The 26,021-nt window shown below is 44.1% G+C and overlaps 1 protein-coding gene across 2 annotated transcripts in view; it reads left to right on the top strand.

Moving 5' to 3' along the window:
- LOC121348930 (BTG3 associated nuclear protein) overlaps nt 1-26,021 on the top strand; it is a 110,638-nt gene that overhangs the window by 3,395 nt on the left and 81,222 nt on the right. For both annotated transcript variants that reach the window (XM_041458947.1, XM_041458946.1), the window contains exons 2-6: nt 7,202-7,342; nt 8,150-8,244; nt 9,433-9,632; nt 22,498-22,620; nt 24,424-24,599. In XM_041458947.1, the coding sequence (XP_041314881.1) occupies nt 7,273-7,342; nt 8,150-8,244; nt 9,433-9,632; nt 22,498-22,620; nt 24,424-24,599 (664 nt within the window). In that variant the 5' untranslated portion in view covers nt 7,202-7,272. The remainder of the gene's footprint in view (nt 1-7,201; nt 7,343-8,149; nt 8,245-9,432; nt 9,633-22,497; nt 22,621-24,423; nt 24,600-26,021) is intronic.

Raw genomic sequence — 26,021 nt, 5'->3', positions numbered from 1 at the left:
ACAATTCAGATTTTGAAGAACTGCTGGTTTCATGTTTTCCTACTGAAATGATGGTCTTCAGTTTATTTTCATGAGATTCCAGAGCTCTTTTCCACTCTCAGTAACCTATGAAAGCAATTCAGATTTTGAAGAACTGCTCGTTTCATGTTTTCCTACTGAAATGATGCTCTTCAGTTTATTTTCATGAATATTTTTGGCAAGAATTTGAAAATCCTGCTATCTCTCTGTTGTACAGCAGTGCTAAGGTCTGGTTTGGCAGTTGGAAAGGCTTTTTTCCTTGATGCCTGAAGCAGGAAAATCCATTAGAAGACTTTGGAGTGAGCAGGTTGTATTTGATGTTGGCTTTCCTGCTTTTTTGTAGTAGCAGCAGCCTGTGCCAACACTGGGGGCTGTCCTTGTCTCCTCTGGAATTGCCAAATCAGAAACTTTTTCCAGTATATTGAGGACTAGCAGTGCACATATTAGGAAAAAATGAGAAAAAACCATAAATTATTATTCTCTTTTGTTGCTAAAGGTAAGCTGCCAGGCCAAGAGAGAATGGCCCTAGAGAAGGAGGGATAAGTGGGATATTGGGAATGAATTCCTCCCTGTGGGTGGGGAGCCCTGGCACAGACTCCCAGGGAATTGTGGCTGCCCCTGGATCCCTGGCACTGCCCAAGGCCAGGCTGGACACTGGGGCTAGGAGCAGCCTGGCGTGGTGGAAGGTGGATGAAATTAATCCTGGAATTTTCAATTTCCTGGAATAATAGAATGGCCTGAGCTGGAAGGACCCACAGGGTTCCTCCAGTCCAGGGCATTCCCAAATTCCCACCCTGGCCATCCCTGGCAGCGCTGTCCAACCTCTCCTGGAGCTCTGGCAGCCTTGGGGCTGTGCCCATTCCCTGGCGAGCCTGGGCAGTGCCCAGCACCCTCTGGGAGAAGAACCTTTCCTGAGATCCACCTAAACCTGCCCTGGAAGTCCTTGCAGGATTTTTGGAGCTGTTCCCAATAAAAATCCTCCACCTAGTGGCTGAAAACAAGAAAACAGCGGGACGGGATTTGCTGTCTGGGCAGGTCTGCTCTCACATTTGCTGCTTTTCAGCAAACCCTACAAATTGTGCCTGGTGTGAATGATCCCTGTCGGGAATGATCCCACCAGGATCCAGAATTCCAGCCTCTGCCTTAAGGCCTGCAGTCTGCAAGCACTTAGCTCCTTGCCCGGGGTTGGGCTGCAGAGTTCAAGGGGATTAAATGGCTGTAAATTGAATTCAGGCTCCGTGTGTGTGCAGGCACCTGGAAGCAGAGCTGGGACACGTGTGAACATTTCCTGCCCAGCTCCTGGGGAATAATCCCATGCAGGCAGTGCCAGAGGGGGCTGGCACATGGCAGCGGGGTTTGTACAAGATCCACAGGGAATTTGGGCTGGAATTGCTGCTTTGTGTGACCACCCACTGCCATTCCTCGTGCCTGGGAGGACACTGGGAAGCAGGGAAGGCATTCCTGGGTTATTTGTTGGGTGTTGTGTTAGGGTTGATGCCAGGGTTAGAAGAGTTGGGAAAAGACATCCAAGCAAAACAGCGCCTTGTACCAGGTGGAACGAAAAAAAAAAACCCTAAAAAGCAAATATTTCTAAAAGCAAAACAATAAACCAACAATAATAATGGCAACTTTTGTGGTAATACTTGAGAATTTCTGCTTCCCTGGGAGGTTTTCTACTCCAGCAAGTTTCCAGCTCCTTTATTCCTGGAGCAACTGTTTCCTTTTTTTGGTTGCTAGCTGAATTTTATCACTTGCACTGGAGTCCATCACCATAATACCTCTGTGAGTGATATTTATTTGATATATCCATCTCCAGAATGTTGTGGCTGGTGTCCTAGTTTTCCCAGATAGGGAATATTTTTGTCTTTTTTTTTTTGGAAAACAGACGTTTTTCCTGATCTTTGGCTGAATCAAAGCTGCTTGTCTACAATTACACTCATTTTTAAGCTGTTGAACTGAAATGTTTGTGTGGTTTCACTATGAAATTTAATTGAAACACAATGTTTTTCCTTGCCTTTTAAGGTGGATTGAGGATAAGGGTGACGGCCAAACAGATGCTAAGAAAAAATATTCTCATTTGTAGTTTTGGGTAGTAAGAAGGAAGTGTAAATCTGATCTCTTCCTCCTGAAATGAGTTGTAATTCACATTGTGGTGGGCTGCAGAGAGCTGGGGCTCAAAGGAGGCTCTTGGATTTATGGAGCTTTGTGCCCTTCGAGCTCTTAAATTGTTGCTTTTATTGTGTTACATTTGCACTGGTGTGTCTTTTTTGGGAATTGGTGCAGGAAGGCTCTGTTCCAGCCGCCAGCCAGGGTGATTTTATCATGGAGGAAAAGCCAGGCTCTGGGTTAGAGAATTGCTGCAGGTCACAGAGAGACTGAAATGAGAATTGTTGTGTCCTGGGCTTTGTAACTCCCAGGAATAACCTCATGTGTGGAAATATCCCAGTGTTCCCACTTGTGTCCTTGGAGCTGCTCCAGAGGTTGTTCTCCAGGACCCTCCAGAGGGGTCACAGCTGTGCCAGGGGTTTGCAGCCTCCAGAGGGGGATTCTTCTTCCTGGAGACCTTCCCAGGGACAGTCCTGTCCTGTTTTTGGGCTGCTGCTTTGCTGGGGTTCCATAGTTTGCTTCCCAGGTGGAGTGAAGTGGGGATAATTCCATGCCCAGAGACAGATCAGTGCCCCTCTGGGCTGTTTCCCTGCGGGGATGAGACCTCAAGGGTTTCAATAAAAACCAAATTAATGAGTATTTTCTCCTTTGCATCTTCCCTGGAGAGTGTGGATGATGTCTATCCCATAATCCCTGTGCAGCTTGAGGTCATTTCCCTGCTCCTGGAGATCAGCCCTGGCCTGTGCTGGGTTTATTCCTGTCACTGGGCTGGGCTTTGTGTTCACCTACTGTGGAAAACCTTGAAAAGTCTCACTAAACCAGAGTTTTTTGCAGGACAATGACCTTTGGCTCAGAAAAACGGGCTGCTGAGCTCAATTAATTCATTAAATTCATTTGAGGGGAATGGTTTTCAATAGACAGGGGCAGGGAGAGATGGGATATTGGGAAGGAATGAGGGTGGGGAGGCCCTGGGTGGATTTCCCAGAGCAGCTGTGGCTGCCCCTGGATCCCTGGAGTGTCCAAGGCCAGGCTGGACAGGGCTTGGAGCACCTGGGATAGTGGAAGATGTCCCTGGGGTGGAATGGGATGATCCTCAAGGTCCCTTCCTACCCCAACAATTCCATGGTTCCAATGTGGATTGGATGTGGATTTTTGGAACAGAAATTCCATATTTGAGCTTTGCCTTTAATCAATTAGAAGGAAGAGTGGGATGAAGAGGAAGAACATTTGAGGCTCTGGTGTTGGGCAGAGGGAAATGGCATTTCCCAGCTTTTCCCACACAAGCAGCAGGAACGTTTGCCACAGTGCAAGATGGAATCTGAGGGAAAGTTTTTCATTTATCAATAGCACTGGGAAATGTCCAAGAGAGCTCAGCTGCTCCAGCCAGAGCAGTGCAATTCCACACTCCAAGCAGAGCTTTGGAATGTGTTTGGGTTTTTTTAAAGATGATGTTTACCCTGGCTAATTAATATGAGAGGAGGTTTCTGGTTTGTGCATGTTCTCCTGTGTTAACAAGGCCTTGGATGGGTTTGATTATCCACTTTGGAATGCTGCCCCGTGACCAGGGAAAGCCATCAGATATTTCAGTAAATAGCTTTGTTTACAAGGGGCTGCTCAGAAGAATTATTTGGAATTAATGTTTTAAAATAGATTAATTAAATTACATTAAACTTGTGTGTGGAAAAGCTAATCTGGAATTCAGGTGAATTTAATTTAGTTGCTTACAAATATTAATTTACTTAATTAAACAAAGGCTGATTGAATTCTGTGTTAAGTGTATCAATTCTGAGTAAGAGTATTGGCAGAGATATTTAATGTAATTTATCTAATCAGCTTTAAATTTATATCTTTAGTTGTGTGTGATGAGTTTTATTGAGTATTCCAGTACTGGAGCCCCAATTCCAGGCAAGTGCTTACAGGGATGCTCAAGGTTTTTTGCTCCTGTTTTTGAGGGAAAATGAGATAATTCTTAGTTGTAGTTTCATTTATCCAGCAGGAGCAGGTGTCTGCTGGGATTATTGGATCAGAGGAACAAAGTGGGGTCTGGCCTGGGGTGGGGAAAGGGGGGACAGTGGAAGAGCTGCTCTGGTAATGGGCTGCAAGAGCTCTGAGGGGTTAGAAACGTTTGGGGAAGCTGGGATTTCACAAAATTGGTTATTGAGGGTGGGAAGGAGCTCTGGAATCACCCAGCTTTCCCAGCTCCCTCAGTATTCTCCAGCCCCTTCCCAGCTCCCTCGGGACTCTCCAGCCCCTTCCCAGCTCCATTCCCTTCCCTGGACATGCTCCAGCCCCTCCAGGTCTCTCTTGGAGGGGCCCAAACCTGACCAGAACCCTCAGCCGTGCCCAGCACAGGGGACAGTCCCTGCCCTGGGGCTGTGGCCATGCCAGGGCTGGTGCCAGCCAGGTGCCAGTGGCCTCCTGCCCGCCTGGCACACCTGGGCTCCTGTTCAGCCCCTGTCCCCAGCATCCCCAGTCCCTTCCCAGCTTTCCAGCCTGGAGCTCCAGGGGTTGTTGTGAGCCAAGGGCCCTGTGGAACCTCATGGATCCAGGCTGGCCCCTTTGGAGGCACCCAGGGAATTGGGAGTGAAGCGGGGAGGAAATCCCTCCAGGACACACCATAACCTGTTCCTCACTTTCAGAGTTGGAGGAGCCCCTGGAATTCTCTGGGAGAATCCAAAAGTGCAGCACAGATCCACCAAAAGCACGGGGCTGGAATGGTGTGAGCCTGGCTGGCCAGGAACTCCTTTAATGGAATATTTTCCAGTGCCTGGTAGAACCTTCCTCCCCATCCCCTCTCCCAGACAGGGCAAAGTGACCATAAAATATTCCTGTGTTGATCCAACTTCCATGTGCTGCTTGGGGAGGAGAAGTGGGCACGTTCCTTGGCCCTGCTGTGGTTTATCCCCAGCTTCCTGACTTTCTGTTAATATTTCTTTTTTATAACTGAAAATTTGTTCCTGGGAATAGTTCAGCACTGGTGGCTCCATGCCAATGTACATACACTTAATTTAGATTTAATGGGGACTAGAGTTTCAGACAGGAGGTGGAAAAAAGGGGGAATATAGAGCAAATTTCAAGAAAAAGAGTGTTTTACGTGAGGAAACGCTGGTAAATACTTCACTGAGTAAAGTACATGGAAACCATAATGGCAAAGTTACTCTGAATTTGTTGACTGAAGCTTTTTGAAGCTGATAAACTCCTCTAACTCTCATCCTGCTAAATTTTATCAGGCTTTCCCCCTTGGTTCTGAAAGCAAGGTCAGCCCACTGGTAAAATTTACTGTTAGAATTGGGAATTTGGGAGAGGGACTCTTTATTCAAGGTGTGAGAACTGCAGTGGCTGCAGCTTCCTTGGGTGTTGCTTTCCTAATCCCCAGGGTTCATAACAAATTTATTTGTTATTTTGTTTGTATTTCTTTGTTTCCCTCTTTACGTTTTGATCCAGGATGGCAGCAGAAGGGAATTTTGTCCTGGCTTTGAAAAGGCAGAATTGTGGCTGATTTCTTCCAAGTTGTGTCTGACTTAGTGAAATTGGAATAAAATTCATTTAAATGGAAATAAATACTGGTGTTATGAACACACATTTCTCTGTGTGTGCTGTAGCTGCTCTGCCAGTTGTAGTTTGGTGGTTGTGCCCTTGTTTCCAGGCTCTGGGACAGAATATTTGGGTATTCCTGAGGTGAAGCTGAACACTTTCAGCCTATGGCCCCTGAAAGGTGGATAATGGATGCTGGAAACAGGAAATCATTTGAAAAACCGTTGAATTTAGTGTTTTTTTAAATTTAATTTTGAATGCACATGGTTGGATCGTTGAGTTGTCTGTGCAGAGCCAGGGGTTGGATGATCCATGTGGGTCCCTTCAAACTCAGGATTTTTTGTGCTAAATATGTGAAGTATTAAAGTGGATTTATACATTTTTACAATTTAATTGCAATACAATTATTGCAATTCCTTCAGAGGAGAAATTTGTTGCTATGAGTGGTTTCAATGCAACACGTGCAGCATCAGTGAGTCCTGTCATAACCAAGTAAATTACAGTGACTCCTGTAAATAATAAGCTTTTTAACACTTGTGATTTGTTCTAATTTGGCCTTTTTTAGCGCTTGCAGTGCTGGATGTGTCCCCTGAAGCCGAGGGCAGGGCTCTCCTGGTGCAGGCCACGTGTGACAGGATGGAACAGCACAGCTGCTTTGTTCTGCTCAGCCTGGCCGGGCACCAGGACTTCTCAGAAATGGCAAATTTCACTTGCCAAAATGGCATCCACAAGCACGGGAGGACTGCCAGGGTTTTTGGGCTTGCTGCCACACTCTGTGCTGGCCCAAAAGTCTTTCACCATGAGCAGAATTTCAAGTGACTCAGTGCTGGCAGTGCTGGTATTTTGGGTAAACAGTTTGGACATGTGGGGAGGCCTCCTCAGAATCCTTCTCTAGGTTGTGTTGCTCTCCTAAAAATTTATCCTCTCCATGTCTGGCCTGATGGATTTCTTGGGCTCCAGTGGAAGAGGAAAATCATTGTGCATAGTTGGATTTGATTCCATGTCCGTGTTAATGGATGAATTATCATTTCCATCAGTGAATCTCCATTTATCTCTCCAGTGTTTTTTACTCCAGGTTAAAAAAGGGAAAAAAAAAATCCACTGATCTCTTGGTATTCCTTGTCCAGCCCTTTGTAAAATGGGAGAAAGCACAGCTAGGAGAGATTGAGGTGATTCTATTTCAATTTTACAAGTTGAAAGTTTCTCTTAAAACACTAATAAATAACCTGGACTGAGAATTCCAGGGGAGCAAGGCTCTGGTGTGGATTGGAGCTTTGTGAGCTTTGAGAGTGTGAACCTGAAAGTTCTCCTTATCCCTGGGAATGAGCAGGGAAAGCAAGGAAAGCTTCAGCTCCTGGGGCAGGGAGATTCCTCCTGGGGGGCTGCAGGAGCTGAGCTGCGGATGCCACTGCATAATCCCTTGTAGCTTGGTCATTTCTCTGAGAACTGAATTTTTGATAAAAGGAAAAGGAAAAACTGAAGGCCTTGATGCTGTCTGAGATGTTTCACAAATATTAACCCTGTCCTTGCTGCTGTTTTGCAGGAGTGCATGCCTGGGCCAGCTCTGCCCTGGGGAGCTGCAGTGGTGCTGAGGGGTTTTGCTGCAGGTTCTGAATGATGTCAGAGCAGGATTTGGCAGATGTGGTTCAGATTGCTGTGGAGGACCTGACTCCTGATAATCCAGGTAGGAAGAGATTTCCAGCAGTGCCCATTAAGTGGAAATCACTGTTGAGCTTTTCTTTAAAATACAAACCAGGGTTTTGTTCCAAAAGGTGCTTTTGAAGCCCATGTCCTATGATTTCCAGAGCTTCACTTGTGTATCTCCAAACCCTTTAGATCAGATTATTTTTTTATTTCACTTTTCTCTTTATTGCCTGTTTGTTTTTTTGTGCAGGGATAGACGAACCCCAAAAACAATGAAATATTCCTGCAGTCTTGTTTTTTTTCCATGGTTTAGGCTTTTCCTCCAATGGGAACTGTTCTCCATGCATTAGGAATTGTTTTATGTGTAAGACACTTTGTCTCATCCATTATTAAATTCTTTGGACAGTCAAATTGAAAAACACTTCTGAAAGTGATATTTGGATATCACTTGCTCAGAAATTGACTTCCTGAGTGAAAATATATTGAGATGTTGGTCCTGTGTGGCTCTTGCAAGTAAGAACAGTAATGGAAATGAGAGACATGGGCCAAAAAACTGCTTTTCTGATACAAAATGAAAAAGTTGCTCAGAAATGATCCCAAAGAGTTGGAGAAGAAGCTGGGACCTGCCAGTCCTTCCAAAGTCTTTGCTCAGCTTGGTAGAGGAACTCAAACCTGGTCCCATCACCACTGTCAGAGATGTGAAGAAACCCTGAGCAAGTGTCAAAGAACACATCAAGTATCTTAATTAAATTTACATGCTTTTGTTTTCTCCACTTACTGTATTTTTAATTTGAGCTTTGTCCTCTCAAGCTCTAAACTCTGGCAATGCTTTTTTTTCCCTTTGCAGTTGTGTTGGAGAACCATGAGGTGGCAGATGATGATGTGGAACCTGCCCTGAAACGTCAGAGGATAGAAATCAACTGCCAGGATCCCTCTATTAAGGTTATTTCATGCCCTTTCCTGGGTTTCATTTTAATACCAATTAAGTTTAGGGGAAGTTATTATAGTAATATAAAATAAACTGTTTATACCTAATACTGGAATTATTCTGGTAGGTACTTGTGCATTTTTGGGCATAAATTTTAAAATCTGGATAATTGTCTAATTTTCCAGTGTAGAATTAGTAGCAAGAATTTCAAATGCAATATAAATATCATCAGAATTAATTCCACTGTCCCAAAACTTCAGTATTGGGACATTTTTTGATAAAGTAAATGAAGTTGACCAAAAAGATGAACTTGAGGATGTATTTGTGTTACAATTTGTAGATACTTTCAGCATGTTTGAAGTTATTATTTGAAGCTAACAGCATTCTCCTCATAGATAATTCACATTTAATTCTGGCTCAGGAGTTCAGAAGTCACCCTGCTGTGATTTAGGGTTGGTTTTTGCCCTGGAGTGTGACTATCTGATGAGTATTTCAGTGCCACAGACACTGTCCTGTGTAGTTCTGCATTTTTGGGGTGATCCCAGGAGCTGGAGCTGTGTGAAGGAGGGGTTTGGGGTGCTCAGTGACTGCAGGGCCACAAGATGGCACAGCTGCTGTTTGCAAAGCACACAGAGTGCAGCTCTTCCCTTTAATGGACTGTTTTCCCAGGAGAACCCAAGTGGAATATGTTTTCTTTTAAAAAAGATTGCTTAGCAAAACAGATTTTATTTATTTGCTTTTCTTGATTTGCTGTTCAGCAGGAAGCTGAAGTGACTGGCATTAATTGTCTCTGAGATTTTTTGTGTTGATACAATTTCCACTGTAATTTATCTGTTTGGGCAGGAAAAAAACTTGCTAACTTTATCCAGGAGGATGCATCCAGAGATTTATAATCCTTTTGTTTTCACATGTGGACTGCAAGGCTTTGGCAAGCCATTAGAAATGATTTTGCAGTGGATGAAATCATCCTGACAAAGTGCTTAGGTGAAAATGGCTTTGGCTGGGCTGCTTTTGGCTCCCAAATAAAGATCTGGAAGAATGTGAGCCTGCTGAAACGCTCCTGGATGTCATCAGGGGTGGATTTTGTCACTAGACAGGCTGTGAGTTCCTTTAGGATTGCTTCCCAGTCACGTTTACCCGGAGCTTCCTCAGGAGTGGGGATAAACTCGGAGTGTTCAATGCAGCTTCTTCTCCCTCCCCAGTCGTTCCTGTACTCCATCAACCAGACCATATGCCTGAGGCTGGACAGCATCGAGGCCAAGCTGCTGGCGCTGGAGGCCACCTGCAAATCCCTGGAGGAGAAGCTGGACCTGGTCATGAACAAGCAGCACAGCCCCATCCAGGTGCCCATGGTGGCCGGGTCCCCGCTGGGCGCCACCCAGACCTGCAATAAAGTCCGATGGTAAGGACACAGCACTGCCCGCTGCCCTAAAAACCCCCAAATCCAGGAGCTGGCCATTTCCTACTCTCTGTGCAGCTGGCAAGAAGCTGGTGGTGGAGGTAGAGTTCATTTTTCTTCTTGAGGGTAATTTTCGTAGCAGTTTGGTGATGTTGCTCAGAAGCAGATGCTGGTCCAGGGACAGTTTGAAGCTCTCCCCACTTTTCATCCTGACTTAAACCAGACTCCTTCATCCATCCCCTGGAAAAGCCTCAGCAGCTCTTTCAGACAGGTTTTTGAGACTTGCTCTGCTTTTATTTATAGCTGTTTTGACTTAATGAGTTCATCATCATTCTAATTGCTTCTCATTTTACTTCTCTTCACCAGAAGTACAATGGACTGTGTTTTATGAGCTTGTTTGCTAAAGAATCCTGCTAGAAAAAGATCTGTGCTTATTTTGGAGTTAGAAGCTGGAGATGGAAAATCTGTTGAATAATCTAATGCACTTTGCTGAAAGAGCAGGCTTGACCTGCAGTCCCTTTGTGTCTCACTCCCCTAATGTGGTTTTAAATACCTAAATCTTGATGTGTCTGTCATCTTATCATCGAGGTGATCCCAGCCAGAGAAATCTGCTTAACAAAAGACTCTTTTCTCCAACACTTCTTCCTCCTTTTTAATTTTTTTATAGCTGGAAAACACTTCATAGTGCTCTGAATAACTACTTTTTACTCTCCATTACAAAGGTGTGCAGGCATTTAATTTTTCTTTTAAGCAGGTGCTGTGTCTGCTTTTACCTCAGCTTTTGAGGGCTTCATACACTGAAAAGATTAATTATGGCTGAGTTGTGTAATAGAAACAAAGTACATGCAGTAAGGACTTGGATCACAGAGGAAGTAACCAGAGTTTTACACCAGGGCTTTTGCTAAATACTATTTTCTCAATAATTAATTCTTCAAGAACCTTCTTGAAATCTGGGCTGATTTTTTTTTATTGTTAATTTAGAGATCTTCAAGTTCTTGTGCACGAGCTGAACTTTTTGCTGTGGTTTGTGCACAAAAGGCTTCAGAAACCTTTTCAGGAACCCACGGCCCCTTTGGGACCCTATTAATTCATGCTCAGTGAATGCTTTCCTCTGTAAATTGTACTGCTTTGAGTTTCTGAAGGAATTTGTCAGACCTGAGCTGCTTGGTTTGGTTTGGTTTGTTTTTAAATCTGTGCAACCATCAGAAACTGTCCTGGCTGTTGATAGTGCTTCATCTTTTGGTTTGGGTTACAGATTTTTGCTGACAGCTCCTCAGCCAGTCTGACCATCATTTAGATGGAAGTCTTGAAGAAAGCAGGAATCTCTGCCCCAAATATTTGTTGCTGTTGGTCTGAAGTTGCACATTATCAGAGGTGTGATGCCAGGAGAGCACTGAAGGCTTTTTGTTCTGGAGCAGACTGTGGCCTGTGGGACTCGAGAGAAAATAGGGCTGGATGTTGAATTTGGCACTGGGGACACTCCATTTGCACAGGGACAGAATGTTTTCCTGAATTCCCTGTCTTTCATCCATAAATCCCTTTATCACTTGTTGATTGTTTCCAATTAAAGGCTGTTCCATTGTACCTTCTGTGTCCTTCCCTCTTCCCCATCTGTCACAGAAGGCAGAGCTTCCCATAGGTTTGGGATAGGGATTTGCAGATTGTCCACAGGAATGGGATTCTCCAGCCTCCTTCTCCTCCTCCTGCCACCAAACTCGTGCTGGGTTTGCTGCTGTAACAAAAAGTTGTGGTTATTAAAGGCTGTCAGGGAAGATGGTGCTGCACTGGCAGGAGAGCAGCTCTTGGGGAAAAAAGTGGGAATAAATCCAGTAAATACCTTGGGATCCTGGCTGAGAATTGGGCCTGTGGGAATCCATGAGCTGGGGGTGCTGGTGGGTGGAGGGCTGGCCTCGATTCTGCCCCTCAGGTGAGACCCCACCTGCAGAGCTGCCCCAGCACAGGAGGGACCTGGAGCTGCTGGACAGAGCCCAGAGGAGGCACCAGGATGAGCAGAGGATGGAGCAGAAAGGCTGGCAGAGCTGGGATTGTTCACCTGGAGAGGAGAGGAGAAGCTTTGGGGAGAAGCTTGCAGGACCTGGAAAAGCTGCAGGAAACATGGAGAAGGACACGAGCTGGAGGGACAGGACACAGGGAATGGCTCCACTGCCAGAGGGCAGGGCTAGCTGGGATAGTGGGAAGGAATTATTCCCTGGGAGGGTGGGAGGCCCTGGCACGGATTCCCAGAGGAGCTGTGGCTGCCCCTGTGCAGGCACAGAGTTTGGGTGATTTGGAGTGGGGCTGGCCCAGCCCCATCCCCGGTGGGTCCAGCTGTGGAAGCAGCTGAGCAGCACTGACAGCAACCACGGAGTGCCCAGGTGTGCTGAGCAACCATCCAGGGAGCAGAGGGCACCCAGGGGCAGGGCTTGAACGTGGGGGGACAAAAGGCTGGGCTGAAGGACACGAGGAGCAGATGCCAGAAGCTTTCTGAAGGGACAGGATGTTGCTCTCTAGGGCAGGCACCTGAAGCCTTCTGGTGAGGTGTGGTGTTACTGTGTATGGGGGAATGCTTAAAGCCTTCTGAAATTGAGTGCTGTGCCATGTGCTGTGACACCCCTGGAAGTGCCCAAGGCCAGGCTGGAGGTGTTCAGCTGTAAATGGAGGAAATCCAGGGGTAAATGGAGCTCAGGTGTTTTCCTGGGCCTATGCTTTTATTGCTACAGGTGAAATACAGACCACAAGCATCTGTTTCTGTTCCATATGCATTTGTGGCTAATTGACAACAAGTATAGAGATAAAAACATTTATATTTTTGTCTTTAATGAGAGTGGGACAGTAGTAAATGGAACTGTAGATTAATTGCACTCAATTAATGAGCCAAAATCCATCCTGGTGTCCTTGAACAAAACTCGTTGGGGGTTGAACATTGGCTAATTAATGTGGCTAATTAATCCTCAGATGCAATTTTGTACCAGATGGGATGTTTGAATGTACTGTATTTTTGTAGGTGTGGATCATTGAAATGTTTGTTTTACCACTGAATTTAATCAGCAGAACAGTTTAATTGAATTTGGAGAACAAGACTTGTCCACCCACTTTGCACTGTGCCATTTGGCAAAGCCTTCCTTGGCTCCACATCCCCCAAATTCCAGAGCTGTCTTTCTGCTCATTGTTTCCTTGTTTGCAAGTGGGTTTGGGGTCAAATAATGCAAAATTGAGAGTTGAAATGATCTGAAATTAGGTTGTAAAGCAGAGAATGTGGTGTGGAATGAATTGTAGGGTGACTGTTCTAGATTTAGTAAAAATACTGTTGCTCCTGCATAAAACCTTTAGGAAAACAAACAAACCTAAAGAAATATAATCAAGGTATTGGTGTATAAACCCTAAAATAGCCAGAATTCTATTTTTAAAATTTATATATATCTATATATTTATTCTTTCTGTGAGTTACAAACCCCTTGGCCAACCTAATTGCATTTTTATCAGGAGGATTTTTACTGATTATAATAAACTATCCCACTATGCTAATCCAGACTTTTAGAAGAAATAATAATTCCTCAGTCCTTATCAGTGAGCAGTGGCTGCTGAGTCTCTTCCCTGTGTTCACTGCAGTTGATATTATAACTCATTAGGAGATGTAAACCACTTTATATCCTTTTATTTCACTCAGTGATAAATAAATTAACATTGGGAACCTTCAGGATTTTTGCTAGTTTTAACTCAATTTAAGAGCTAATTGTTCCTTCCTGGAATTGCTTCTGAAGACCCTGAATTTGCAGGAAGATTTTAATTGATTTATTTGGCAACAAAGATGGATTGAGGAGCAGAGGATCAGGCAGGGTGAAAGGTTTCTTTTCAAGGTGCAGGTCCATGAATCAGCCTGGAAAAACATTTCCCTGGAAGCTGATTCAGCCCTGGAGACAACTCAGCAGTGCCTGGGGTGAGGAGGAGTCAGAGAGTCAGAAATTCGGGGTGAGCTGTCAGGGTTTGATTTGGAGGAGCTTTGGAGTTTGCAGGAATTCTGCAGCAATCCAGGTTTATTTCTCCTTGGCCTTTCCTGGGGCCCCACCCAGCAGCAAATGTGCAAACAGTGAATTCTGGGAGGCCTGGACACGACCACAGCTGGACTTTTGTCCTTGTTTGGGATGGAGGAATGGGATGGAGGAATTCCCAACCTTTCCCTGGCTGTCAGCAGTCTCTGTCACGGGAGCAAACGTTTGTTTGGAATTCCATAAATAATTGCAAACAATTTTTTTGAATGTTTGAGTTCTGGGGTCACAGCTGGGATTCTCCCAGGTGGAATTCAGGGGCTATTTTCCTGAAGGATTGAGGAGGAAGGGGCTGCAGGAAAATGGCACAATTGTTTGGGGTCTGTTCTCACCACCTTCATTTTGGTTATGCTCCCAGTGGGGAAAGAGAGTCAATATTGACAATGAGAAAATCGTCATTAACACTTCATGAATTAAAAAATCCTGCTTAGAATCACAAGATTTTTAAAGAGTACAGAAGTGGAAGCAAAATTTGGATATTTTGAGTAGAATAATTTGGTAAAGTGAAATTTCAGTTTAGGGGGTAAGAATTTGAATGGTTTTTCATAATTTCATGAATTGGGCCACAAAATTGTTGCTTTTCCAGCCTTTTGAGTCCCTGTTTTCAGTTCTGATAAAGAGATCAAGGGGTTTCCACACATCATTTGTGTATGAACACTCTGTTTTCAGGTTGAGTTTGTGAATTGTTTTGTGTGGTTTTGTACATGAAGGAAGTCAGTGTTTGTCACCTTGGTGTCAGCACTGAGCAGTGTTTCACCTGCAGGAATTGTGCCTTGGGATATGTGGTGAAAACCCCAAATTCCTTCTTGAGGTGTAGTAGAGAAGTTTGTCTGAAAATTACAGTTCTGTCCTGCATTCAAAAATTGAGTTTATAAACAGAACCAGTGAAATAAAGGCATTATTAGGTTATCTGTCAGCTCCTCTTTCTTTATCCAGAGTTCTGTTGTTTCTTTGGCTATGGAATGAAAAAAAAAAAAAAAAAAAAAAAGCCTCCCAAAACAAGACATCTTTAGTTCCTTGGAAAACATGACAGTGCTTTCTAAAATCTCCTAATTTGTCGACAAAACTTGTCAGCCTCAACCTCTTGGGGTTTAATTTTATTTTGCCTTCCTGGCCCCATGGATTTAATGGAGATTTCTGTGATCTGTTTGATTTATCAGTGACACGAGTTGATTATTGAAAATAAGGGCTGGGATTTTTATGAATTCCAAATTCCCCCAGGATAAGGAGAAAGTGGTATCTTGCATTAATCAGCTCCCACAGCAGAGTTCTTGTGGAATTTCACATTCCAGGAGTGTTGCACTCAGATATTGGGGAGCCCAGGAATTTGTTGATGAATTGGGAGGCAATGTCTGACTTGCAGCATTTCAGGGGAGAGGGAAAGGTCAGTTATGGACCGAAACCAACAATTTACCATCATCCTTTCAGCTGGGTTTTGCAGAGCTCAATAATTCCTGCATGGATGGGGCGGAATTAATTTATAAAACTTTTCAGACTGACCAAGATTTGAACTGTGGATTCCTTCTCCCCACTGCAGTTTTTCTAAAGTTAATGGTTTCTGATGAAATATAATTTCTGAGAGTCCAATAATTCAACTGAGAGCTGAGCAAGTAGCAGCTGATGATTTAGGGCTGAGGAAAGGATGGAAAAAGTGTGGTTTGGATCTTTTTAATTGCACTGGTGCTGTTTCAAATGTGCCTGTCAGGCTTAAACCACCAAAAGGAACTTTTACAAAGAGGTGGTTTTGAATTCTCAAAGAGAATTTACACTGAAAATCAGATTTTAGGTCATAAAGCTCCTTCAGGTTTCAGACGTGTTACCAGGTTTGATATTTTACTTTTTTGCTAGGAAATTGGGCATTTTCCCTATTAACTTAGCTCAGGATAAATGTGAAACCCTTTGGTTTGGGAGGTTTGCAGGATTGCTGTTCACTCTTAGCCACATGTGGATAAACAGTTTATTTATTGCCACTCAGCTGAAACACTTGCTTTGGGTCAGAGACCTCAGGGAATCCTTTTAGTTCCATTTAGAATCAACATCCTTTCATTGTAAGGGTTTCTGGGAAGGGAAAAAAAGAGGAATACATGGGAATCAAACAGGATTTGGGTTTAGATACAGATTAGGGGGGTATTTCCCACTCTAATTACTGTCTAAGAACATTTTAAATCAATTATAACACATTAAAATGTGGGTTAAGCTTGCCAAATCCCATCGATGAGATGAATTCCAGGGAAAGCAGAACATTGAATTCCATGGCTCCATGAGCACAGCCAGGATTATTATTATTAAACATACAACACAAAATATATTAATAATATTAATATTATTACTATATAATTATATATATATATAAAATATATAAACATATTATTATTATTCCAGGAATAAATGAAAAGGTGCAGGAAGTGGAATTTGGTTCAGGCCAAACGCCTTTGTAGGGCTCATCTTTGTTTTCTGCCTAAGCAATAAAAAAATTATTATATTTAATGAAAGTGGGCAGATTTTTACCTCATGGATGTTGAAAATGGGATCATGTTTAGTGCAACTCTAAAAGTCTTTATCTGTTTGAAGCAGAGCACTGGGTTGTGAAAGCCTGTGTTACACACAATATATTTAATTTATCGAGCAGACAATAAACAGAAGGGGGCAGAAAAGCCTTATTTATTCTTTTGGGTTCCAGTCTGGCAGAATTTAAATATTTTGAATGGTACATTCACTGGGAATTTGAAAATTCAGCAGTAAAGGCAGACCCTGGAAACTTTTCCTGTAGTTTGGGGAGTTAATTCTGCCAGTGCAAGAAAATGAATGAAGAGGAGAGCAGGGAATCAATTAGTGATTAAAGGGACAAGGTTTGGAAATGGCAGGGATTTTGGTGGTGTCCCAGGATAATTTGTGTACCACTTTAGAGCAGTTTAAAACACCAGTAATTCTTTTTAAAAATCCAAAACCTACCAGTCTTGCTTTTGGCAAATCATATAATAATTGAAATTTAGTAATTTAAAACACTCGAGTTTGAAAAAAGAAATAATTTATTTCTTTCAGCGGGCTTGGAGGGCTCCAGTTTTACTTGAAGCAGGATGGAAGGGAGCAGTAGAAGGATTCCCAAGGATGAGCCACCCTAAAAGGTTGGAATTGCTGATCCTGGAGGTCTTTTGCACCCTTTGTGGCTCCAGAACCTCTCCCAGATCTCGCTGAGGTTGGAGCCCCTGTTCCATCTGCTTTCCTTGGCAGCAGCTGCCACTTAACTGCTGCATTTCCACCCCTAAAAACCCTTGGAATGTCTTTCCAAACAGCATTTCCCCCCTTTTTTTAGGAACTGTACGTTTTTGCATATCTTGAGCTCCATCTCTTTGTTCCATGAGCAGGAAATCTGCTCCCAATAACTCCTGAAATTGTGTTTTTCATACCAAGGGAAGAGCAGGATTTCTTTAGGGTGCCCTCAGGGCATCTGGAAATTTAAGATTTAATCCCTAATTTCATTCCAAGCATCCTTGGAATGGCTGGAAAATGTCTGTGGTGGTGGCAAGGGCACAGAGCTGGCTGGGAACTTGGAAAAGCAGAATTACCTGGTGGGAATTATTTACAAACCCCCAGAAAGGACTCAGGGGTATTTACAGGAACCTGATATTGTATTTATTTGTTACCTGGTGATCAGTGAGGCTTCACTTCCTGTAATTAATATATTGAAATCTGATTTATACGCTGCCTCCTCCACCCCCAAGATTTTAGTGCTTAAATCTAAATTTAATTTAGTGCTTAAATCAGACTTCTGCTGATACCAGAATTTGTCAGAAAATCAGGAAAATCAACTCCAAGTAACTAATAGTGTAATGAAGGACTCCAAGTATTTCCTCCTGATTCAAACTGTGTTTTCCAAACATCCAGAATTTCTATTTTAATCAATAATTTCACTCCTGGAACCTGCTGAGGATGGGGGCAGCTGCCTCATTTCCCACTGAGCACAATCTCCACGTGCTGCAGTGCTGCTCCTTATCTGGCTCAGGAAGTTAAGGCTCAAAGAAGGGTAATAACTGTAAATTTCTTCCCAGACTGGCTGAAAACAAGATATCTCTGCTGTTGTATTTTTATGAGTACATTTATCTTCCAAAAGGGTGGCATTGACCTGCTGGTTATGGCATGACCCGGCCTTTTCTTGGCCATAATCAAAAGTAGAAGATTGATAATTAATGTAATTTCTAGCATTTTTCAATCCTGGTTATGTCACATGTTGCCTGGATGGGTTTTTCCCCAGTTTTTTCCCCAATTTTTTCCCCTTTTCCTTTTTTTCTATTTTAAAAAGTTTTTTCTTATTTTTTTATTTTAAAATTTCTAATTTTTTTTCTTTTTTCCCCCTATTTTTTGTGCTTTTTTTGCTATTTTTTAAAGTTTTCTTTGATTTTTTTTTTCCTTTTTTATTTTGCTATTTTTCCTTGTTTTGTGTATTTCTTAGAGGCAAAACATTCCTTGTACCCTGTGTCACCACGCTTAATCTTTACGGTTTCAGCTGTGTTCAAAATGAGAGATTTTAAAATTTTGTTGTATTTTTTTTTAAGCCAAGACTTAAAATAATTAGTGTCCCCATTGAGGTGGTGGAAAATCCCCAGAGGAACAAGCCTGGCTTGGGAACAGGAGGGTTTGAGTTGATGAACTCTTTGGAAATGTTGTCATTTTGGAATTTGGTTCTCCAGGTGGGTTCAGCTTTTCTCAGAGCACAATAATCCCCAGGAGAGTTTAACAGCTTTAAAAATTGGATTAAAATTAATTTTTTTAAAAAAATTAAATTAATCTTAAAGCTGGTAATTGATGTTTTCCTGCCTCCAGCCAGCCATAGGCTCCTCTGTAGCTAAAGATGGATTTTGTAACTTGGAAAATCTCAGATTTGTACTGAGTTGAGTTGAAAATTCTATGTTGACTGTGTTTAAATTGTTTGGATAAAGCATCATTTGCTTTATCTTTCATTATAAATTGCTCCCAGGCCTCTCAACTCTCAGCTCCAGGAGTTTTTCCAGCCCTGCCTGGTGAACTTTGGCTTGTCCTGTTCCTGGGGTGTCTGCTCTGGGGGATGTCCAGAATCCAAAGAGAATTTTTAATCCTCAGCTCACTGAAAATGATGGATGCCACTGCTGCTTTTTTGGCAGTTGCCTGTGCCTGAACCATGAATTTGGGAATTTAAATTCTAATTGTTGAGGTGCCTGTGCACAGTGTGCTTGTTGACAGGTTTGTTCATTTGGGGGCATCAACCCAAAGCCATTTCAGGGATTCTGTGCCAGTTTGTGGCTTTGCTGCAGTGGGAGATCCTGGGTGGCTTTTCTCCCTCCTTTTTGGATAGGGATCCTTAACTCTGTCAGCAGCAGGCAAAGGAAGCAGGTGGCCATCAGGAGGAAGGAGCACTGGGACATTATCTTCCTAAATAATGATGAAAAGATGTAAAAAGGGGCTGTTGTTAAGGATGAACACGAGTGTTAGTGAAAGATAAACTGGGGATAAAATAAGGAAACCGGCACATTGTACACCAATATTTGTTATATTTAGATTTTCTCCCTGCTAGGGATAATTGTGATATTCCTCCACACATGAACTGTACATTTAAATTTTAGTTTAAACTGGGAAATACCAGAGTTCAAGGGCTCTTTTCCAGCCTGGCTTTCCTTTAGGCTGGAGAGTTTTCCAGCAGGAATTCCAGCTCCTCTTCCCATTAATGCTTCTCCATGAGCTGCTCCATGGGGAAGAACCTGCCTGAAAATCTCACTCCTAGTCATTTTCAGTTTTTTAGAGAAACATTTTTGATCCTCATGGAAAAGAGAAATGTCAGTTCATTCCTTCTGCCTTGATTTTTCTTTCTCTCCAAATGGAAAGCTCGGCTGGGAAGAGGAGGAGAGGATGGTCCTGGCATTGCCAAAAGTTCTTTTCTGTCTCTGGCTGCACTCTGGGTGATTGGCAGGTTATTGGCAATGGAACCCCAGCCTTTAAGATGAATGATCAGATCTGACTCACACATTTTCCATACTGAAAATGACCTTTGGCAGCAATTTCCTTATGCAAAATATAGACTGGCCTTTTGTATTTAAAAAAAAAAACTAAAATCAGAGGCTGAATACGCAATCATTGGTTGGCATGTTTATTTTTTAGGAATATTTTCACCTGTAATTTGACAGCTTTTTCAGTAAACTGCATTAAAAAATTCCCAAATATTTGCAGGTTGCATGCATTTAAATTTTTTTTAGAGAGTTGTGTCCAAGAAGAGGCAAATTGCTGCTCCAGTCTCTCCAAGTCCTAATGCTTGTGGGGAAAGGAATATGTGAGCACAAATGGAAAGTTCTGGGGCCTGTGCAGTCACTCTGGGTCTGTGGAACTCCCCCTGACCCCTGCAATATTTTCCTTCCATCTTCCCCCTGAGTACTGGCAGCACTCAAAATTGCTTCCATTGGGGTCTGAGGGAATATCCAAAGCTTTCCTCCTCCTCCTCCTCCTTTGTGTTCTCTGTGTTTTAGTGCAGAAGGAATGGCTAAAGCTGTTTCATCTTCAGAAGAGGTGGAGGAATTGAAGAAAGTAATTGGAACAATCCAAGGACGCACTTGGCTGTAATGAATTGTAATGGTGTTTTGTCAGCTTGGCCCAATATTTTGATTTTATGTAGAATTCCATTTTTTATTTTGTGTCTATTCATCAGATTTCTAAATAAATCTGAAAACAGGGACTGGAATATCTCACAGGGAAGCAAATGCTTTATCACCCTCCACAAGTCCCTGCCAGGAGGGTGCAGCCACGTGGGAGCTGGGCTCTGCTCCCAGGGAGCAGGGACAGGATGAGAGGGAGCAGCCTCAAGCTGCTCCTGGGGAGGTCCAGATTGGACATCAGGAAGAATTTCAAGCAAGTCCATAAAAATGAACATTCCTAAAACAAAGCAACCCCCCCAATTCCTTATTTTATGCCAATTTTTAGTGCTAAGGCTTTTATTTTTTTCTTCAGATACAAACTTAATAAGAGCAAAATGCTAAGGACTTTCTCAATGTAATTTTATTGCATTTATCTCTCCAGTTGAAATTAATTATTCAGAGTCTTCATTAAAAAGAAGCTTTGGTAAGTGACATTTTAAACAGGCCTTCAGAAGTGATTGCAAGGGAGATGCTGATAAAGAACAGTGTCTGAAAGGAAGTGTAAAATACTTGAACATTTTCAACTGGGATGTGAGAACTTGCAGGGCAGCTGTTTGGATAATTTGGGAAATGTAATGAGCACACACACGATGCTTCTGGCCTGGGAGCTGCCAGCACTGCCACATCTCCCTGTTTTATCAAGTGTTTGGGTTTTTTTTTTTTAATGTTTGGTGCAGAGAAAAGAGATAGAAATTTTGTCTTTTTTTTTCCAAAATAAAAATGTCCGGATTTTTCCCCTTGACCAGGTGACTGGGAGTGCCCTAAATCCTGATTCTCCAGAGAATAACAGGAAAGCAACAGAAACCCCCATTTCTTTCTGAAATCTGAGATCCACATGCACACGAAGAGCTCTGGCAGAGCCTGCCCTTGCCTGGGATGAGCCAGAATCTCCCAGAGCCTGCCCAGGGCTCCCTGGGTTCCCTGAGGAATCCCAGCTGTTGCCAGCAGCACATGCAGTCCCTGGCAGGGGAGGCAGGGCATTGCAGCCTGGGGCTTTTGGAGCCAAAAAATCCGGGGTCAAGCATTTTGTTTGTGCCAAAATTGGGATCCATTCATCCTCGGCTCCACGACAGGGCCTTATCTTTCCTTGATGATGGATAATTTGGCACTTGAGGCTTACACAGACACGAGAATGTTCAAGTGTGTGCTCTGCTGCAGGAAACGCACTTGCTGTCACCAGATTGGCTTAATTTGTGTTTCAGCAATTAGCCAGGGGAAAATAAATGACCCCCAGTCATGTTTTGGATGTTGGAGCAGTGACAACAAGAGCGAGCTGTTTACTGTGGGGAGAGCAAAGGGGAGCTAAACCAACATTTCTCTTCCTCGGTTCTCCCTGAGCACAGCAGGAACACTTTAAGTCTCAAATCCACACCTGGGAATATTGAGTGTGGTGTGGCAGTAATGGGAATAATCCCTGCAAACAGATGAGGTGCCCATCTGCATGTGCAGACAGTTGTTTGTTTCATATTTCCTTTTGCACTCCAGTGTAGACTTAGCCTGTCTCAAGTTTTCCTTCTGCATTGTCATCAGGAGTGATAAGAGAAGCTTTTTCTGGTTTCTCACACATGAAATGATTTTGGTGTTTGGATTTAGGTTTTTTAATGTGTGAAATGCACACAAGAAGTAGTTTAGTCTTGTTTTTATTCAGTTACAGTCTGGTCTTGTTTGCTCTGATGCTTCTTGTGCTGCTCATCTCCCCACCCTGGAGGACAACACATGCCCTTTTAACCATGCTCATCATCCACTTTTGCAATAAATCCTTTCAAATTCTCTTTTCCCAGGAATTATCCTACAGAAACTGGTGCATTACCATGTAAATTGACCACAGTACCTCTGCAAACACTCAGATTCTCCCAGAAAGAATTTGGTGGAGCTGTGATTTACACACTTCCCCCTGTGTGTCCTGAATTGATGAATTCCTTATTGCTTCCCCAGAGGTCGTGGATTTTCTATAATTCCATAGGAGCCATCCATCCTGTGGAGCAATCAGAGTGCTGGAGGTGGTGCAGGTGTCAGCCTCGATGGATTGCCGGCATCAGCGGTGCCGGGAGAGGGACAAGGCCCAGACCCTCCCTGGATTACTTAAACCAAAACCCTCTTCGTGGATTATTTATAAGCTTTGCTCCTTTACATTCCCGTTCCCTCTGTGATTTTTTTTTTTTGCAGTGTTGTCCCTCAGACCACGGTGATCCTCAACAATGACCGGCAGAACTCCATCGTGGCCAAGATGGTGGGGCAGGAGGAGCCGCTGAGCAGAGCAGCAGATTCCCTGGAGAACATCCTCAGCAAGTGAGTGCCATTCCCTGGAATCCTCCCTCCTTCCCTCCCTGGGCAGGGCCAGTTTCAAAGGCCACAACTGGAAGGGAAAAACAAGGAATCCTTGAGGTAATAATGGGGGAAAAAATTGAACCTGGGCTTGGATAGATTCTCTTGCTTCCCTCTTGATGGGAGAGAACATCCTGGAGGAGCTGGGATTATCTCTGTGTTAAGTTAAAAAAGGGTTTCCCGTAGCTGTGGATTTCTGCACAGAGGCATAATCCCTTGGGAGCACGCCAAAATCCTGTATTTAACCAGCTGAAGGAGGAATATGCAGTCCAAGGAAAACTTGGACTATCTAAAGTGCATTTTAAACAAGCAGACCTGGGGATTCTGGGTGGAAAATTGTTGTAATTAATATATTTTTATAAGTTACTTGGAGGTTTCTTTTGTTTTGTGCACGGGGCCTAGACTTTTCGATTGAACAGATGTAGGAAGTTGATACCTAAGTTTTTTTTATTCCTTCTGCTACGTGTGACCCAAAGGGCACAGTCTTAACCTGCACAAGGGGAAATTTAGGTTGGATGTTAGGAGAAAGTATTTTACTGAAAGAGTGATAAAGTACTGGAATCATCTGCCTGATGAGGTGGTGGAGTCACCATCCCTGGATGTGTTTAAAAAAGCCTGATGTGGCTCTGGGTGCCATGGTTTAGTTGAGGTGGTGTTAGGGCATGGGTTGGTCTCTTCCAGCCTGGTGATTCTGTGTGACTTTTTATTCTGCTGGATAGCTCCCAGTTCCACAGGAGCAGAGTGGTTTAAAGGAGCTGATTTTATCCAACACATTTATTTTGCGATTAGCACTTTTAATTCCCTCACAATGACATGCAGGCCCATGAGCTGAACTGAGTGATGCTGGAATTTGGATGTTCCATGCTCATGTTCTTTCTGAGGGGCTTTTCTCTGGAGGGTGATCTGTGTTGGCCCTCACAACGATGTGCAGGGCCATGAGCTGAACCAAAGGACATTGGAATTTGGATATTCCGTGCTCACATTTGCGCTGAGGGGCTGTTCCCTTGAGGTGACCTCACAACAATGTGCAGGGCCATGAGCTGAACTTGGTAACTCTGGAATTTGGATATTCCATGTTCACGTTCCTTCTGAGGGGCTGTTCCCTTGAGGTGACCTGCATTAGCCCTCACAAGGCCACGAGCTGAACTGACACTGGAATTTGGGTATTCCATGCTCACATTTGTGCTGAGGGGCTGTTCCCTTGAACCCTCACAACAATATGCAAGGCCATGAGCTGGACTGACACTGGAATTTGGGTATTCCATGCTCCCGTTTCTACTGAGGGCTGTTCTCTAGAGGAGACCAGTGCTGGCCCTCACAAAGACGTGCAGGGCCACGGGCTGAACTGCCGCTGGAATTTGGGTATTCCATGCTCACATTTGTGCTGAGGGGCTGTTCCCTTGCACCCTCACAACAATATGCAGGGCCATGAGCTGAACTGCCCCTGGAATTTGGGTATTCCATGCTCATGTTCCTGCTGAGGCCTGTTCCCTCAAGGACTCTTGTTTCTACTGAGGGCTGTTCTCTGGAGGAGACCAGTGTTGGCCCTCACAAAGACGTGCAGGGCCATTGGCTGAACTGCCGCTGGAATTTGGGTATTCCATGCTCCCGTTCCTGCTGAGGCCTGTTCCCTCAAGGTGACCTGTATTGGCCCTCACAATGATGTGCAAGGCCACGAGCTGACCTGACACTGGAATTTGGGTATTGCATGCTCCCGTTCCTGCTGAGGGCTTCTCTCTGGAGGTGACCCGTGTTCCTTGCCCGCAGCGCGGTGCCGGGCCGCCGGCAGAACACCATCGTGGTGAAGGTGCCCGGGCACGATGACAGCCACAACGAGGACGGCGAGAGCGGCTCCGAGGCCAGCGACTCCGTGTCCAACAGCGGCCAGGTGGGCAGCCAGAGCATCGGCAACAACGTCACCCTCATCACCCTCAACTCTGAAGGTACGTGGGGTGCCAAGGGGAGATTTTGCCTTTTTTTTTAATGTACATTTCATGTATCCTCAGTACTCTTAGTGTGCATACTTGTAATTCCGTAGGTCTGATAATCTAGCACAGTCCTGGTGTTCTGTTAGGCCTCACATCCTGAAGGCCTCACATCCTAAAGGCCTCACATCCTAAAGGCCCCGTCATGGGAGGCCGCAGAGCCCTAAGGTGTCTTGAGAAACCAACGATACCCTGAGAGGCTGCCTAGAACAGAGGCTGGACAGTGTTCAAGGAATAAAGTAGGAATTTGGTAAAAGGCCTTTAAAGGATACACCTTGGGCAGTACAAGAGTCTGGCCAGGGAGTCGGGCTCTGCTCCAGGGAACAGGGACAGGAGCAGAGGGAACGGCCTCAGGCTGGGCCAGGGCAGGCTCAGGGTGGACAGCAGCAGGAATTTCCCCATGGAAAGGGGGTCAGGGGTTGGAACTGCCCAGGGAGGGTTGGAGTGCCCATCCCTGGAGGTGTCCCAGGAATTCAGGAGGTGGCACTCAGAGCTCTGGGCTGGGGACAGGGTGGGGACTGAGCACAGCTTGGACTCTGATCCTGGAGTTTTTTTTCAGCCTCAGTGATTCCAGAATTTTTACTGCTCTGTCAGCTGTGCTAGGAGCAAAGCTGCCAGCATCAGGAGGGTGTTTGTTGTGTAATTCCCTTTCTGCCTTGGTCTGGCACAGATTTGCACAGACAAACATGATGTGTGACCCGTTGATGTGCATGTAAATTCTGAAGAAACACCTAATCCATTAATGTCTGCAGATCTGATTTCCCTCAGACCTCTGGAGCACTCATCCATTCAAAATCTCTGAGATTGATGAATGCTTTGAGGATCAGATCAGTGACCCCCCTCCACCTGCCCTTGCACAGAAGGGAATTGCTAAGTGACTTCACCTGCAGGGTGGCACAAATACAATTATTAATAAAGGAAGAGATGGAGAATAACAGGGCTGGTGTGCAGGGAGAGGCCAAGTCACAGCAGCCCTTGGCTTTCATCAATCAGCTGGGGCAGAGGTGTGCAGAGGTAAAACCTGGATGGAGATCCCAGCCCAGACTGAGACCAATCACCAGGTGTTCAGGACAGCTCCACTCTGTCATCCTGGCTCTGGAAAGCACAACTGAACTGTGCTTAGAGTTGGGTTTGTCTGACATTGAGCTGTGGATATTTCCAGCATTTAGGGAATGAATTTCTATAAAGGCATTCTTTGCTCTCTGCTGGCTTTAATGTAATTGTGATCCTTTAAAAATTAGTGTTACTGCCTTTCTGTCCCTGAAAAATAATGATTCAGAAGCTTGAGCCCAGTTCCAGTAATGGTGTAGAACAAGGCTGGTTTTTTGCTGGCTGAACACTGTGACTTCAATCCATGTGCTTTTTAAAATCCAGTCAATT

The sequence above is a fragment of the Pyrgilauda ruficollis genome, unplaced genomic scaffold (assembly GCF_017590135.1).
Source record: "Pyrgilauda ruficollis isolate IOZ18807 unplaced genomic scaffold, ASM1759013v1 scaffold13, whole genome shotgun sequence".
In the NCBI taxonomy this organism is placed as follows: domain Eukaryota; kingdom Metazoa; phylum Chordata; class Aves; order Passeriformes; family Passeridae; genus Pyrgilauda; species Pyrgilauda ruficollis.
Note: the sequence above shows the minus strand (reverse complement) of the source record. Positions and strands in the feature narration are given on the sequence as shown.